This window comes from Eumetopias jubatus, unplaced genomic scaffold (assembly GCF_037043125.1).
Source record: "Eumetopias jubatus isolate StellerSeaLion01/CBP00866 unplaced genomic scaffold, mEumJub1_p1.0 scaffold_16, whole genome shotgun sequence".
In the NCBI taxonomy this organism is placed as follows: domain Eukaryota; kingdom Metazoa; phylum Chordata; class Mammalia; order Carnivora; family Otariidae; genus Eumetopias; species Eumetopias jubatus.
Window position 1 is genome coordinate 93,411,755 of NW_028274822.1, and position 17,539 is coordinate 93,429,293.

Sequence of the window (17,539 nt, forward strand, 5' to 3'; positions counted from 1 at the left end):
TGCGTGATTGTGGGGAGGTGTCAGGGCTTCCCGGAGAGGCTGCCTGGGGCAAGGGCTCCCTGCCGGATAATTTGCCAACCACCACGGATGGGTCGTGCCTGGTCAGCACTGGCTGGGTCATGGTGCCTCACCAGGCTCTACGTGGCTGCCTGGGCTGCCCCCTCCCCCCGGCCCTCTGTGCCTCTCATCTGGGCACACATAACCTCTCTGCTCATAGGCTCACAAGTCTGCCTGCGCCAGATGCAGAGACCCATCCTGCCTGCACAGTCAACTCCCAGCCCTCAGTCCTGCCTTCCAAGGCACAGACACCAGCTCTCTCCCACACGGCCTCGCATTGGTTAGAACCTGCATTTGACTGCTGTAGTGGAAACTGGAGTTAGCAGTGGCTTAATAGAGGGTTTGTATTTCTCACCTAGAAGCCTAGGTGTGGGCCCTCCAGGCTGGCATGGCCTGTGTGTGGTCATCAGGCTCCTGTCTCTGCTTGGCCGTCCTTGGTATATAGCTGCCTCCCTCACCCCCTTGGTCCATGAAGGCAGCTGTAGCACCAGCCACCTCATCTGCATCTCACCTCCCCACACCACTGATCATGCAGAATGAGTGATCACCTGTGCGGCGAGCCAGGGAGAATGTTGGTGCAAAATGTCCCGTGGGGGCCAGAGCAGAGGGAGAGAGCATGCGTTCAGAGAGGCCACATTATGTAAACCATAGCAGGAAGCTCAGGTTTGTTCCAAGTGCAGTGGGGAACCGCTATCCCAAGAGGTCCCTGTCCCTCCGGGCTGCATGGGGACGCTAATTACACACCATGTGAGGTTGGACAGCAAGAGAGACCTGAGTTCTGCTGCCTCCCTCTAGCCAGGCTGGGTTCCAGGCCTTCCTCCCAGCCCATCAGGAAGCAGGTGCCTCTCCAAGGGGTGCAGTGCCCGCTCATCCAGAGCCGCCACCCTTCCTGTCCTCCCCCACCCCAGTCCAACTGACCTGCCATGGGCCGGCCCCCCCCCCCCAGGAGCCTCTGCCCTCTGCAGCTCCTCACCACCTTTCTCCAGGGACACAGCCAGGTGAGGTCTTTTGCCCCTTCCAGAAGGAGCTGCTCAGGGGAGGAAGGCCACGTGTCTCCAAGCATTTGCAGGATGGCAAAAGCCCTGATTTTATAGAGCTGAAAAAACATGGGAATGGGAGAAAGAGGCATCCCCCCGCAGCACACCCTCCCCTGGGGCCCGTCTCCCTGCAGCACGCCCTCCCCTGGGGCCCGTCCCCCCCGCAGCACGCCCTCCCCTGGGGCCCGTCTCCCTGCAGCACGCCCTCCCCTGGGGCCCGGCCACCGTCCCCCCGCAGCACACCCTCCCCTGGGGCCCATCCCCCCACAGCACACCCTCCCCTGGGGCCCGTCCCCCTGCAGCACGCCCTCCCCTGGGGCCTGGCCACAGGGTGTCTCCCAGACCCTCACTCAGCCCGGGGGCACCGTGTGCTACACAGAGGTGGAAGGAGCTCCCCTTGCCCCGCTCCTGGCTGCGCAGTGGGCTGGAGACAGCAGGGCTGCTCTGGGCCTGTGGTGAGGCAGCTGGACGTGCAGGTTGGGCAGCTCAGGGCCCTGGGTCTGGGCGCTGGGGAAATTGTGGCAGGCAGGCCGTCCCCAGGGAGGCCTCCCCCCGGACAGGGCAGCAGGAAGACCCAGGCCCCCTCTTCCAGCCAGTGCGCTCCTCCCAGACCTGCTAGGGTCTGAGGTCAGATGCACCTGCAGCGTCTGTAGGCTCTCGCCAGCCCACCCACCCCTCGCCCACTGGCTTTGGGCTCTGACACACTGGGGACGGTCCACATCCAAGACATGGGCACACGGAGACCAGCAGAGTCTCTGTCTACCCTGCAGCCGCCCCGGAGGCCGGTGTGCAGACAGACAGACAGACAGGAAGACCTCTGTCACCGCCCCTCATGAAAGAGCAGGCTCCACCCCGTGGGCGCCCCATGCTGGCTCTGCAAGCCCCCCAGCCTGGCCCGCCCACCCCCCAGCCCTGCCCTGGGCACCGGCTGCTGGTGGGGAAGGCATCCACGCTGCCAGTAGGCTTGGGAGCCAGGCAGCCAGATGGCCCCTCCGCGAGGCTGTGGTTGGTGTCTAACTGCTTTTTTATTGGGAAAATATGGGGGGAAAGATTGTGTGGGGCTCGTTAGGCAGCCTCCTGGGCCTGGATTGGCTGCCGTCTGCCCCAGTGGCCCGACCAGGTGGCTGGTGGGCTAGTCCTCCTGCTCGCTGCCTGTGGCCACTGCGCTCTCTCAAGGGATGTGGGTCTGGCTGGCCCGTCTGTCAGATCCCCTGTGAGGACGAACCCCCAGCACTGGGCCTCTGCCGGCTCCCAAGCAGCAGGAACAGGAACGGGGCCGGCAGGCAGCTGGCCAGCCAGGAGGGGCTGGGGTCCCTCGTGGGCACCAGCACACTTCCATGGCCAGCCCATACCCTCTGGGCTTCACTTTCCTCTCTGCTAAATGGGGGTCCTGGGGGGCCTGTGGTCTGGGGTGGAGGTGAGAACGCCAGGCACTGGGGTGAGCATCTGGACCCTAGGAAGCAGGTTTGGGGCTGCTTGAAAGGTGAGTGGGCAGTCGCTCCTCCCTGGGCCATCCTTGCCCTGTCCGTGCCCTGCCTACAGTGGATACACACTCGGGCCCAGGCTCCCTGATGCCTGACTGGGGTCCTCCCCGCACCTGTTTTCTCTCTGAAATGAGAGGTCCACCTCCTAGATCCCTGTGACCTGCGAGGAGAGGGCACAGCAGACCACACGGCAGCCCAGGGCTGGAGCTCCCTGCCCTCCAGCCAGTAACCCTTCAGTTGCTGGACCATGTAGGATCCGGGGTCAAGGAGGGCTGATGCCAGGGCAGCGCCCAGTGTGTGTCCTAGGAGGCTGGGGCCTTCTGAGGATGTGCCCTGCACCCGATCCCTGCAGGAACTCCCTGCTCAGTGGGCTTCCCCCACGTGTCTCTCCTGGACCCACTCCTGGGAACACCTGCTCAGAAGTCTGTGGGGGGCTCTCTTGTCCCCTCACCCGATAGCCTGCCTCTGCAGGTCAGTTGTTGTGGGGACAATGGTGCAGGGAGCTCCTTAGAGGGGTACAGGCCAGGTGCAGGGAAAGCCTTGTGGGCGTGTGGGGGCAATGAAGCCAGCCACCCTCTGAGCCATGCGCTTTGGCCTAGGGTTGCTGAGCCCAGACGGTGTCTTCCCATGGGTCTGTCCAAGGCAGGGCCTCGGACTGTTGCATGCCAAGGGTCCAGATAGGCACTGGGTATGGCAGGTGGGTCCAGTGAGGACCATCAGCTCACCTGGCCCCAGATAACCCTCCAGAGTGGTAGCTGAGCAAGGCTCCCCAGGCTGTGGCATCCCAGCAGAGGGGTACAGGGGTGGGGGGCTGGGATTAGCACCTGCTGTGATAAATTGTCACAAACTCGGTGGCTTAAAACAGTTCAAGTTTTATAGTTCTGGAGGTCATGAGTCTGAAATGGGTGTCACGGGGCCCAAATCAAGGTATCAGCCTCGCTGGTTCCTTCGGGAGGCTCCAGGGAGAACACTAGCCCTAACCTTTCCAGCTTCCTGGGCTCTGACCCTGACCTTCCTCTTCCCTCTTGTAAGGACGCTTATGGTCACATCGGGTCCACTGGGGCCCTCCAGGCTCACCACCTCCTCACCAGCTCCTTCAGCATAACTGAAAATCCCTGGGCCCCTTAGGGTGATGGACATATTCTCAGGTTCTGAGGATTTGGACATGGATGTCGGGACCACTGTTCTGCTGTAGCGGCGAGGGGATAATGCCCGGGCCTCAGGCCACGGCACACGGTGGACAGTGCTTTCTAGGACCAGGGGCCCAGAGGAAGCAGGTCATGGTGAGGGAGGTGAGAGAGACCAGGATGCTTTGGGCTGCAAGTGACCAACACTCACCTCACAGGAGCCTGAGTGAAACGGAGCCTGGGGACGGCAGGCTGGAGAGGACAATGGGTGGCCCCGGTGCTGGGATCCTGTCGCCGCAGGGCACCTCGGGGCCCCACTGATCTGGGCCAGCCTCCCCCTCCCCCTCGAGAGTGTGTTCCCATGGCCTTGCCTCCATGGGTGCACACAGCCCCAGCTGGAGCCGGCCGGGGCAGATGTCGACGCTCTGCAGGGACAGGAAGTGGGGGGGGGGGTGCTGTGTTCAGCAGGAAGCAGAGGTGCTGGGGTCACACGGCCTGCGTGCAGGGCAGGACTGACTGCCCGTTTCCAGCTCAGTGACACCCCAGATGGGGGCTGTCTGTCCCTCCTGCCCACCACACTTTGGCCCTTCCAGAGCTAGCTGAGCAGCCCCCATGCCCACCCCCTGGAGGTCGTACCAGGCCTGACTGGGGTGGGGGGCTTACAGAGGGGCCGTCCGTCTGTTGGGCTGCTCCCCCTGTGCCCAGAGGGGTCATACCCTCAGACCCCCCCTGCCCGGCAGACCTCTTAGGCCTCGCTGGGCTGGAAGCTCCCAGGCCTGGTGAAGGCTTGTGGGTGGGTGGTCCTTACCTCCAGGGCAGGTGGGGGCACAGTGGGAACCCCAGGGTCTTTCAGGGCCAGGTGTAGGCTGAGCACACACATAAGCTCTCGGATGCAGTGAGGGCCTGAAGACGAGTGGGGTGGATGGGGCAGGGGTCCGTGGGGGGTCGAGACACCCTCCCCCCCGGCGCCCAGGTGCCCACCTCCCTCCCTGCTCCACCAGCTCAGTGCCACAGCCTCAGGTGGTCCAAGCCCCCACAGCCACCCTGGCCTCACCACAGGCCTCCGCCCCTTGGGGGTGCCCCCACAGGACCTGGGGTGACTATCCCACTCAGGCCCACCCCACCCCTTCCCCATCCCCAGAGGGGAAGGGCAGAAGAGCCAGGCCTGCCTGCCACCTCCATTAGAGCACTGGGCCGCTGCGGGAGCCTTAGGGAGACATGCCTTCCGGCCCGCACACACGTGCGTTCACACCGTACAGTGCCGTTACATGTACGGATGCTCTGTGTGCACACACCTGCACACTCACGGGCACCCCTCAGCCCTGTCCCCAGAAAGCCCAGTGGGCTCATGGCTTCTGCTTCGGACTCCAGCTGAGGACACCCCACACCCCTGCCTCACTGGACTCTAGCGCAGGTCAGGCCGCTTACCCAACAGGAACATATTCTGCCGTGGTTCTGGGGCCTCGAGGGGAGGGTCCTTCCTGCCTCATCCACCTCGTCCAGGTGTCCCTGGCTTGTGGCCACATCCCCCGTCTCTGCCATTGTCATGTGGCTTCTCTGTGGCTCCTCCTAGAGGGACAGAGTCCTTGGGTTTAGGGCCACCCTAATGTAGGATGATTTCATTTCAAGATCCTTGTCTCTCCCGCAAGAGGGAGGGGCAGAGAGAATCCCAGACAGGCTCCACACCCAGCGCAGAGCTGGACGCAGAGATTATGGCGAGCTGAAATCAGGCATCCTGAGATCCTTATGCTCGTCACCCCTGCAGAGACCCTAATCCCACATACGGTCACAGTCTGAGGTTCCGGGTGGACATGTCTTCTGGGGCCGCCACTCCGCCAGTGCGTCAGGCTGCGCTGTGCTGCTCATGTCCACCTCCTGGGCGGCACGAGCCACGTGGCTGCCACGGTCACGGCATCGAGGACGGCAGATGGCCCGGGGCCTCCTCCCCTGGGGCCGGCGGCCTTCAGAGCCCTCTAGCTCAGCTCGGCGTCCTGGTACTGCTCTCCCGGTGCCGTGGGACCCTCCCTCCAAGGCTTGCCCCAGGGTTTTCTTGATTCTGTGAAATCCACGTCTTTGGCAGCATCTAGACTGCTTTGCACTGAGCTGGCATTTCCCGGTCAGTGAGGAGGCAGCGCTGGCCATTTGAGCAGGGTCTGATTTCACTCTGTCAGCCCATTAGTGGGGTGGGTCTTTCTGGCTTCGCTTCCCTCCCAGCACTGGGTGCCGGTTAGCAAGGGCCCTCCCTGAACCCTGCCCCCATGCCCTGGCCTCAGAGGAGCCCACCAGGCCACCCCCATGGGGAGCTTCCGTGCGAGGCCACTCTCCCACCACGGCCAGGAGAACCAAGGCCAGGCGCAGGGCCCATGCTGGGCGGTGAGGGACGGGAGGGCACTCAGGCCCAGCACCCTGGCCCCCTCCCTGAGAGCCCCAGCCACACTCCCGCAGGGCCCTGACCTCGGTCTCAGCAGGTGCTCCGTCACGGCCGCAGGCCCTCCTCACCTGCAGACTGCCTCTGCCTACCCTCAGAGAGGCAGCCTGGGGGCGGGGGCAGGCACCTCCCCCGGTGCCGCCTGGGACGGCAGACAGAGGTACCACATCCCCTGTTGAGTGCGTGTTTCCCTGGGAAGCCCCTGTGCCCCCTGCCACTGCCTTCCTCCCCCTTTGTCTGCCCCCTGTGCCCTTCCAGATTTCGCACCTTTTCAGACCTTCCATGTCACAGCTGCCTGCCTTTCTAAACACAGAGACAGGCCGCCCTGGGTTCCCCCAGCTGGAGGGGGACGCAGTGCCCGGCTCAGAGGTGCTGTCTCGAGGACTGTCAGGGCCTCAGGGTGGCCTGGGGAGCCATGCTTGACATGAAGACGGGCTTCCCTTGGGGTCTGGGGCTGCGGTGGGCGGGTGGCACTCGGTGATGTGGCTGGGCTGGGGCTGCTCCCCCTTGGATGGCATGTCTGCAGGTGCCTCCTGCCGGTGCCTAGACTGGCCCAGCAGAACCACTCGGCCCCCACCTGCTATCCCCACCCCCACTGGCTCTTCCAAGGGTAGGGTCTCCAGCCCGCTGGGGGAGTGGGTACAGCCTGGCCACCAGCCTGGGTCTGTCCTCTGTAAGAGGCACGACAATAGAACACACCCCTGGGGGGCCCTGAAGGTTCAGAGCTCAGTTAGTGAGGCGTACCCGACTTGGTGTACATCTCCCCCCGGGAGGCTGGGACCTGCCCAGAGTCACAAGGAAATGACAGAGCTGCGACTCCACCAGGGCCCACGTCCACTGTCGTCCCCTGCCCCTGCTCCTTCCCTGCAGGCCCCTCTAGGCCTCAGCGTCAAGCCCATGGTGGACAAGGGGGACAGCAGGGCCCCATGCCAGCCACTGGCCAACCTCCCCCTGCAGAGCTCCCAGCTCCTGTAACCACGGCCCCCTGCCACTCTACTGGAACAGCCCCATCTCCATCACAGGAGAGGCCCCACCACCATGCCGCCCGGCTTATCCCAGCAGCTCCCAGCTAGGCCCATTGCTCCCCCCCCCCCCAGCCTTATGGTGGATTCTACAGAGAGGATCTTAAAGAGTTTCTCTCCTGCCTAAACCTGGAGCCACTTCCTCTTGCTCAACACAAACACCCAAGCTCCCTTGAGGCCCTGCCAGGTTGCTCCTGCCTCAGGACCTTTGCACTGGCTGTTAGCCGTCCAAGAAGGGCCCTTCCCCAGAGGTCCCCTCAGCCTGGTCTGCTTGGAGGCCCCGGTTGGAAGGGCCTCCCTGACTGCCGCTCAGAGCAGCACGCGATCACCTTGCCCGTCCAACTGCTGTACTCCCACCTCATTTGTACTTGTCTGGCGGGACTCCCGGTGTGTTTGCCAGTGGCTCGCATGAGGCTGTAAGTGGGACCCAGGCCTGCTGCTGGGCATTTGTGCACCAACATGCTGGGGGGCAGCCTGCTGTGCCCCAAGGGCTGGTCTTTCTGCACTCCATCCCCTCATCAGAGTCCTGGATACAGATGTGGGGGTTCCTGTGGCCACTGTGGCCAACTTCCGCAAACTGGTGGCTGCAGACAACACAGACTGGTTATCTCACAGTTCTGGTGTTCTGGTTTCCACGGTCTTAAGTCAGGGTGGGGCCAGGCTTGTCCCCCTTCCCTGCCTCCTCCAGCTCCCAAAGATGCCCACATTCCTAGCTCCTTGCCCTTCCTGTGTCCACAGCCAGCAGAGAGGTGTCTTCCCATGTCCTTCCACTGGTAAGGACTGTGATTACACTGCCCCCCGTCATCTGCCCATAGCAAGGTCAGCTGGTTAGCACCCTTAATTCCACTCTGCCGTGTAGGGTAACTACTCAGACTCCTGGGACGAGGGCATGACATCGTTCAGAGCTCTTAGGCTGCTGGGACACCCCACTGCATGAACATCTTTCCCCTTTGCCGCCAGAGGCCTTGGAGCCAGGGCTGTGTGCAGGAGCTCATAACCCTGTGGGGTGCAGTGTGGCGGGTGAGGAGGCCTAGACACCCCGCTGTGAGGCAGAGACTCCTCCCCAGCCCCCGATTTTCCCAGCATGTCTTGACTAAGCCCACGGAAGCCACAGTCCTGCTTCCGGGATTCACGTCCTGGCTCTGCCACAAACCAGCTGCAGGACCCCAGACGGGTCCCCTCGGGTCTCTACCTGCACTTTTCTCATCAGTACAGTGGGGGTGACGGGGTGTCCTCAGAGGATGCAGGCATGAGGGCCCACCGATTTCACAGTCACAGGGCATATAGCCTGATGTCTGACATGCAGCTGGTGTTTGCTGTCTTTATGGCAGGACTTGGGGGGAACGGCGTTAATTTGGCAGGAGAAGGGAATACGTGTATTTGGTAAATAATTCAAACAGAACAAAAGGACTTCAGGTCCCCACCGCGAGTGGCACTGCTTAGCCGTTTCTTCTGGACCCTTGGAGATGAGCTGGGTCCTATGCAAATGTGTCCATTCGTGTGTATTTAGCCAGCCCATGGGATCCTGGAACTCGTAACCATGGGTCTCTTGGAACGGCTACGCAGCGCGCTCCCCAGCGTGGACCCAGCCACTGATTCTTGCAGCCTGGGGCAGGTGTTTGCAGGTTCTGACCTGGGCTTCTAAGCCAGGGGTCCCTGGACGCCCCACCAGAGCTGACCTCCTGGTGCCCCCCGAGCGTGTGTTCTGCATGGATTGCCTCACAGCGCGTTTCATGATAGGAAGCTGTAGCCCGTCTGTGCGCTCTGGAATGGAAGGGCTGCCGGTGCGCCTGGCTCAGTGTCCGCACACGTAGGCGTTCGCAAGGGGCGGTGGCTCGCCCGGATCTTCAGTGGGCTTTCGCCCGCCGAGCGGCGCGTGCCCCGCAGTACCCGTTTGCGCTTCCAGTAACTGGACCGTTCCCCACTGTGCACCCGCGCTTCACAGATGGTGAAACCGAGCACCAGGGAGGGCGGGGCTTACATCGTACGGACGTGCGAGCTCTGTCATCTTTCCTCGCCGCTCGGTGACTCAGTTTCCCCCTCTATAAACTGGGTTTAGGAGCCGTGCATAACTTGTTGCGAGTCGGAGGGGGTCGGGCCCATGAAGAGCTCAGCACAGCGGGCGCTGCGAGCGCTGACCTCGTGGCGGAGAGGGAACATCCAGGTTCCGACCGGCCTGCGGCCCCGCGCGGGCAGATCCGCGCCTCGGGGCTGGATTAGTCGGGCCTGCCCGCGCCCCGCCCCCGCCCCGCCCGCCCGCGCTCTCGCCGCCGCCTGCGCGCCCGCCAGCAGTGCGCCCGCCGCCGCCGCCGCCGCCGCTTTCTCCGGCCCTCGCCGCGCCCGACGGCGCCGGGGGCCCAGCGCGCCCCGAAAACCGCCCAGAGCGCGCCGAGGCGGCGCGGCCCGCATGCGCGTCCCCGGCCCGGGCTCCGGCTAGGCAGGGCGCGCCGGGAGAGGGGCCACCTCGACGGGTAGAGGTGGTGGGGGCCCGCGCTCCGCCGCCCGCGTCCATGCCACCCGGCTCCGGCTCCGGCCCCGGCCCGAGGACTAGCGGCAATTGCCTGCAGAGCCCGTCAGACCCGGGGCGCCCGCGCGGTGAGTGCGCGCTGGTGGCTCCGGGGAGGGATTCGGGACTTCGGGGGCCGGGGACAAGAGAGCAACCGCCCCCTCCAGAGGAGCGGGGCTCAGGAGAGGCCCCCGGCGCTCTGCCCACCCCGTCTCTCCCGGGAGCCAGGCGCGCGGAGACCCGGTGTCTCTCCGGCTGCGCCCCCGCGGCCCACGTGGCGGCCGGCGGGCGGGGGTGCATCCCTGCAGAGGGTCCCGGGCCTTGGCCAGGGCAATGGGGGGGCCTGTGGCGGAGGCGGGGCCGGGCGTCGTGGGGGACGCGCGCTTTTGTCTGCGCCCCGGCGGGGGCTCGGCCACCCCGGTTCCCGGCGCCCTCCGCGCTCACCTGCCCGGAGTTGGAGTTCTTTGTCTGGGGCGGGGCGCGGCCGGCGGAGGCTGTGCCTGCCGCGTGTCTGAGCGGAGACTGCCCCGCGGGTCGGGTCCTCGAAGACAAAGCGTGCTGTGACCTCCGCCCGGCCCGGGATTGTGCACCCTAGGGGAGTTAGTGCCGGCCGTGACACTCTCCCTACCGGGCGTGCCCCCTCCACCGAGACCGTGAACCTGCAGCCCGGGCACCTCCCACCTGTATTTTCTCCCCGAGTGACCCTTTTCTTCCGCCCCCACGCTGGCTCACTGCCAGGTGTAGAGACGATGTGGCTGCCTGGGTCACAATCCAGTAAATGGTCTTCGGGAAGTTATTTGCACAGGTCTGGTGGCCGCACTGGGCCTGCCCACCCCCCCTTGGGTCTGCTGGCTAGCTCCAGACCCCTCCCCCTGGAATGGAAGGAGCGGAGGGACTGTGCTGGGCGAGCTCCAGCAGGAGCGTCTGTTTGCGTGCCCTGGGAAAGGGGCTGGCACGCGGGCGCAGGCCCCAGGGGTCTGAGGGTGCCTGCCCCGTCTGTTCAGAGCCTTCCCAGGTGGGCATGGCTGTGCCTGGCCAGATGTCCAGGCCTCTCACTGTGGGCCAGGAACCTGCCCAGGGCCCTTCCCAGGACCCCCGCAGGGACACAGGTCCCTCAACTTCCCCAAGCAAACTTTAACTTGGGCCCTCCGTGGCACTGGGGGTGGTGGGGACTGGATGGACTTGGGAGAATGCCTTCCCTCCTGCCTTTGCCAGGCTGGCATCCAGGGTGAGGAGTGGTGGGGAAGACACCCCCCCCCAGCCCCTCCACTGTTCCCCTAGAATTTCCAAGTGTCTGGGGCGCCACCTCCTGGCCCCTACTCAAGCCCCAGGCCTTGAACTGAACCAGCGCAACCTTAGGTGAACTTGCTCCCCCTCCCCCCAGGCTGGGACCAAGAGGAGTCGTGCCCCACAGAACACAAGGAATTTCTCAGGGCCGCCTCTCCGCGTTCCTTTCTGATCCCGCCTTGCTCCGATGGGAATGGCCGTGTCAGAACAGGGGGCTCGAACGGGGTTGGGGCTTGGGCCCCCCTCCCCAGCTTCCCTTTCCCCCCCAGACTCCTGGACGGTAATGAATGGCAGCAGGGGTGGCGGGGCCTTGAGCTCGTTCGTGTGCTCTGCCGAGAGATAAGGAGCCTCTGGCCGTGGCGCTGAGCTGGGGACCCTTGAGGCTGCTTGCGCAGGTACAGCACCGTCCCGTTGGCCCAGAGAGTCTGTCAGCGCGGCAGATGATGAAGACCTTAAGGGGCTGCCTCGTTAGAGGAGATTAGAGGAGACGGCTGGCACACAGCAGCTCCTCTCATCGGTGGCAGTGCCCACACTCGTCCAGGGCAGCTGAGAGGCGGCCAAGCAAGAAAAGACCTTCAGACCTGTACCCTGGTGCAGGGGCCTGGGGGGAGGGTGGGCCTCCCATGGGCCTCACAGGATCGGGGACAGATTGCAGTTGGGGGCACTGGGAAGACACTAGAGTGCTTGAGTCGGGGGGTGACCTGTTCTGATTTGGATTTTTTTTCTTTTTTTTAATTTATTTATTTGACAGAGAGAGAGAGAGAGAGAGTGCATGAACATAAGTGGGGGAGGAGGGGCAGAGGCAGAGGGAGAAGCAGGCTCCCCGCTGAGCAGGAAGCCCGACGTGGGGCTCGATCCCAGGACCCTGGGATCATGACCTGAGTAGAAGGCAGATGCTTAACCGACTGAGCCACCCAGGCGCCCCTCTGATTTGGATTTAAAAGAGACTCTTGGCTTTGTGGAGAATTCATCTGTGAGCATGTTAATGAGTCCAGGTAATGATAACAGAGCTGTCACTCGGGCGCTGCCGTGTGGTCCTGGGGTCTCTGGACGGGCCCTGGGAGGGTGGGTGACCCCTGTGCCATCAGGCAAGGGTACAGCGTAGGGGTGCAGTTGTCATCGCTCCTGGCAGATCTGGGGCCGTGCCTGACATAGAGTGAACTCATGTGAGCTGTCCTCCTGGTCACTTTGCAGACAAACAGACCAGGGGCCTGGCCCCGAGGGGCAGACGGGGACAGGCGCTGCTGGCCATGTCTGGAGCCACAGGCTGGGCTGCAGTGCCCCCTTCCCCCACCAGGGCTGACAGCCCGCCCTGCCCCACCCCTGCAGACCCCCAGCTCAGGTGGACACCCCATGGGGACTCCTAGGGGTGAGGTGATAATCCAGGGACTCTCACAGCCACTGCTCACCATGTAGAATGTCCTGGAAATAAACTTGGGAGAGAAGACGTCACGGCCGTGGCACCCCTGCGTGGGAGCGCAGCATGTCCCGCCCAGCTGGTGGCGGGTGAGGTCCCACACGGTCTGGCAGGCCAGCAGGAAGGACCCCTCCGTGCACTGCTGCCCACACGCAGTCAGACACGGGGAAAGTGGAGTCTGCACCCATCTCCCTCGCCTGGAGCTTCCTGCTTCGGAGGCCCACCATGGGTCTTGTCCACCTGTCAGGGGCCCCTCCCCTGGGCCTCCGTGAGCGCTTGGAGATCGCAGGGCATGAGGAGCCACAGCCTCCCTTCCGGCCCGGCTCCTGGGGCACCGGGCTGGGGCTGCATTACCACCCTCTTTTCTTCCTGGTCCCGGTTTTGGGGATTAGAAAAAGCTAATCCCGTTCCAGGGTGATCGCAAAGTATTACAGTGACAGGCTTTGTCCTGCATTTATGGTTCTGTTTCTCATATTTACATCACTGATCAGTCTGGAATTACTCTGATCGGGGAGCGGCTTCCCCTTTTCCTAGCAGCCAGCTCCTGTCACACACCGTTCACTTTCCCACCAACTAGCAGTGTCCGGCCTGGGTCATGCATGGGCCTGGGTCTGATCCTGGGTCAGGAGCGCATCTTAAAATGGACTCCTGCGCCGTAACATACATGCAGTAAGATGCTCCTGTTTCAAGTGTGCAGCGTCATGCACTCTGACAGATGCATATGACTACGTTTCCGCCACCACCGTCAGAGAACGCTTTCATCACCCCAGAAAGCACCCTCGTGTTTTCTCTTAATTTTGTATTTATTGTGCTAAGAGACACAACAAAACTTACCATCCTAACCATTTCTAAGCACACAGTGAACAAGCATTAAGCACCTTCGCACTGTTTTGCTGCCGCCGCCGCCTCTGTCCACCTCCGTCCACCCCCGGACTCCACCTGGAAAACCAACACTGTCCCTACTAAACCCTGGCTCCCCCACCCCAGCCCCTGGCACCACCTCTACTCTGTATGAATCTGACTCCTCAGATAAGTGGGATCCTCCAATGTTTGTCCTTCTGGTTCTGGCCTCTTTCAGCACCATGTCCTCAAGGTCCATCCAGATAGTAGCAGGTGTCAGGATTTCTTTTTAAGGCTGAGTGGTATCCATTGCATGTGTGGACCATTTTGTTCTTCCATACACCTGCTGATGGACACCTGGCCACTCCCACTTACTGGCTACTGTAAATAATACTTCTGTGCCTATTAGCGTACAAATATTTGTTGGCGACTCTGCTTTCAGTTTTGGGGAGTGTGTATCCAGGAGTGGGATTGCTATATCACGTGGTATTTCCACATTCAACCTCGTGAGGACCTTCTGGACCGTTGTCCACAGTGGCTGCACCTTTTACCTGCACCACAATGGTGCTCGAGAGTCCCAGCTTCTCTGCATCCTAGCCGGCTCCTGCTGCTGTCCGGCTTTAATAGTGGCCGTCCTCACGGGCTGAGCCCCCATGCTCTTTGGTGCCTGGTCATTCCCCGCCACCCTCCCGCCCGCCCAGCAGCAACCACTGACCGCTTTCCACCAGGAAGTCCAGCATAGGGCCTCTGCACACATGAGAGGCAGTGGTCCTGGGGCCAGGGGATGTGAGGGCTGGGGCGATGGCTGAAGAACTCAGTTTCATTTTGGGGTGATGAAAATGTCCTAAGCCTGACTGAAGTGACAGTTGCTCACAGCTGCAAAGACACTAAAACCACTGAATTGTACACCTTTGAGAGATGAATTGTATGGCATGTGAATTATAGCTCAGTGAAGCTGTTTTTAAAAAATGTCAACTAGTGGGGTGCCTGGTTGGCTCGGTTGGTGGAGCGTACGACTCTTGATTTCAGGGTTGTGAGTTCAAGCCCTACATTGGCTGTAGAGTTTACTTAAAAATAAAATCTTTTTAAAAAATCAACTAGCAAGAAAAGGGCAGTCTTACGGAGCTCCTTCCTGTGAGCTGTGGCAGAGTCCTCCACACAGGACCACGTCCTCACCCTCACATTGCGCCATCTTGCGTGCATGTGGGCGTCTCCCCGGGAGAGAGGCTGAGAGGTGAGGTCCATCAGAAACCACTTGGGGCAGAATGCTCTGCTCTGGACACTCTGCCTCGTCACAGCCATGGTTCCCCAGACCTGTGACTTGGACCAAAGTGTGGTGGGTGCTATCCTGCAGCCTGTTCAGTTCCAAGCTCTGCTCCGTCCTCTGGCACCAGGCCCAGCAGAGTCCTCGGGTTCCTGGGGCTGGCCCTGCCAAGACGCACCTGAGTTCCCAGGTGCCAGCCCCCCACTGGCAGGGCCGCATTGAACCCCCATGTCTCTGCTGAGCATCCTTGAGTCCCTGATCTGGGGCTGAGTGACCTGTGTGCCCACATGCTTGCACCAGGCCTGGGCATGGTCACCCTCCTGGGTGGCAGCTGGACACAGGAGGACACATTCTGCCAGGCCGGGCAGACCTCACATGCACAAAACCTGCCCAGACCTGTGTCCTGGGGGCAGGGTAAGAGCCAAGTTCACCCCAGGCCCTTCATCCCCTCTGTTTCTGACCCTCCTGTCTGTTTTCCAGGCATCTGTGGGCTCTGAGAAGCTCTTCGCCCCAGCAGCTGATAAAGGTAAGCATGTTCCTTGGCCTCACCTCCTCACCTCTAGGAAAGGACAGGACACATCCCAGAAGTCATCATGGAAAGGGGCAGTGGGCCTTTTGTGGCAAGAGCGTGGGCTCCAGGTTAGGCTCTATCATGGGTCGGGTTCTGGATGCAGAGCCTGAGGCAGGAGTTACATGCTGTGATTTACAGCCCCCCCCCCCCCGCCCCCGCAAAAGCTACAAGGAAAGCAGAAGTCAGGAGCAGGGCCAGCAATGGAGCAGTGGTTCCCAAAGTGGGGTTCCTGCCCCTTCCCCAGAACTGTTAGCAAGGCATGTTCCCAGACCCTCCCGAGGCTCATGGGGTCAGGTGCTCTGGGGACAACTGGCAGCTCGTGGTTTGGCACCTGCTGAGGCACCCCTGCCACGGTATAGGCTGGCTGCCAGGGCCACCACTGCACACATGGCTAACGTTGCCATGAAGGAACTAGATCCCTGCACAGCAGCCCCACCCCCTGGCCGGCGGCCCCCACACGGTAGCACAGGCATATAGTGCCAGAAAGCTCTCCTGGCCTGCACTGCTCTAGAGAGTGAATTCCCCAGCATCCAAGGCCAGGAGAGGCCATTGTCACCCAGCCTGCCAGGGTCACTGGACCCAGCACAGATAAGGGGCCTGCTTGGAAGGCTCTGTCCAGATGGAACTGGACGCGACAGCCTTGCAGCACAGACAGGTGGGGGCCCACAGTGACCCGTCCTGCCGGTCTGGGAGCAGGGCATGGTCTCCCCGTGCTTCAGGTGGAGAAGACTCGTCCTCAGATCAAAGCATTTCTGCAAAGCCGACACATGCCAGACAGAGTCAGGGCAGGGGATGCTGGACTGGGCTTGGGAGAGAGTTTCACACAGAGTGTAACACAGAACCGTGTCCTTTTCAACAAAAGTCACAAAATGGATGGACACGTACCCTCTCAGCAGTCTGGAGACCAGAAGTCTGAAATGAAGGTGTTGGCAAGGCCACACTCCAGAAACTCTAGGGGAGGTTCCTCCCTTCCTCTCCCTCTTGGGTGTCCTTCCCACCTCCCATGGTCCCCTCCTTTTGTCTGAGAAGGACGCCCATCACTGGGTTTAGGGCCCACCTTATTCCAGACTGGTGTCATCTCAATATCCTTAGCTTGATGACATCTGCAAAGACGCTTTTTCCAAATTAGGTCACATTCACAGGTTCTAAGGACCACAGTTTGGACAGGGCTTTTTGGCACAGTTCAGCCCACTGCCAGGTCCACTCACGCACGTGCGTAGGCAGAGCTCGGGCAACCAGTCAGGGCTCTGCAGTGCCCAGGGAGGCTTCTAGCAGGGGTGTCCACTTGTAGTGCTCATGCCTCCCCAGTGAGGGGAGGGGCTGCAGGAGGGCCAGGGCATTGGCCGCACACCAGCTCTGCCCAGCCCACACCTGCCTCTTCCCATCCTCACGTCTGCTCAGGTCTGTGCTCACTTTGCAAGGGGTGGCACAAAGATGGGGGAGAGAGAGGTCAGAGTGCCAGGCTGGCACCCCTTGGCAGCTGTGAGCGGGTGGGCAGAGATGGCGCCATGAGCCATCAGGCCTCAGTCCCTGTTCTCATGGCAGTGGTGGTGCTAGTGGGGGTGGCCTCCTCCCCGGTTCTGGCCCTGAGCAAACATGCAGGCTGCTGGTTAAAGCGGGAGGCGTCACCCGAGAGGAGGCAGAAGGAGCCATTTCCTGCTGCCACCGGTTTCTGCCAGGGGAGGAGACGTCCCAGAGATTCAGCAGAGTCCTCTGGGTCTCGCTGCCGGCCCGGGTCCCACGGCCTTGCAGCTGCAGGCTCTCCGCCCCACTCAGCGCGGCAAGTGCCTGCATGGGCCCCAGGAGGACGCGAAATCTGCCCTGCCCGCAGCCCAAATGGGGTGACCGCAATCAGGAACCTGGATTCCCACTCCTGGGAAACTGGGCCGTGGTCCGCTCGAGACAAAGCCTCCTGTGGCCTGGACACGTGCCCGCTGCCTAGCCTGCTTTGGGGATTCCTGACCCACCTGACCTCTGGGCACGTGACCTGAGACACTGCTTAGAAAAGCGGGTTTGGAATGAGTAGGGAGGAAGTCAAGGTCACGAGCACATGCACAGTTTAAGGGGAGCAGTCTCGGCGGGATCTGCCTGGACGGTGGGTGTGGCGAGGGTGGGAGACAACCTGGACGGCGGCAGTTGGGGGGGCGGGCAGCAACTTCTTCCCACCAGGTCCCAGCGAGGCCAGTCCTCTGGAGGTCTCCCCCAGGTCATGGGCCCAAAGAGGGCTCAGGCCATGGGTCACCTGGGTGGTTTCGGAAAGAACGCGGGCCACTAGCGCGCGTGCTGCGCAGTGGCAGGAAGGGCCTGTCCATGTGGGCATCAGGTTCGGACCAATGCCCTGCTTGGGCCGAGCGTGCGCTGCACTTTGCCTCCCTTCCGGAAAGTGCGAGCTCTCTGGGCCGGCAGCCCTCCTCCCCAGCCCTGGCCCCTGTGGACTGGGTGGTGGGGGGCTCAGCCCTGGCTGTGACCTCGCTGCCACTGTCCTGAGTCAGGCCCAGC

At 62.3% G+C, this 17,539-nt stretch overlaps 1 protein-coding gene across 9 annotated transcripts in view; it reads left to right on the plus strand.

Moving 5' to 3' along the window:
• FBRSL1 (fibrosin like 1) overlaps positions 1–17,539 on the plus strand; it is an 80,771-nt gene that overhangs the window by 51,905 nt on the left and 11,327 nt on the right. For all 9 annotated transcript variants that reach the window (XM_088019350.1, XM_088019343.1, XM_088019344.1 and 6 more), the window contains one exon: positions 14,950–14,995. In XM_088019350.1, coding sequence (XP_087875476.1) covers positions 14,950–14,995 — 46 coding nt within the window. The remainder of the gene's footprint in view (positions 1–14,949; positions 14,996–17,539) is intronic.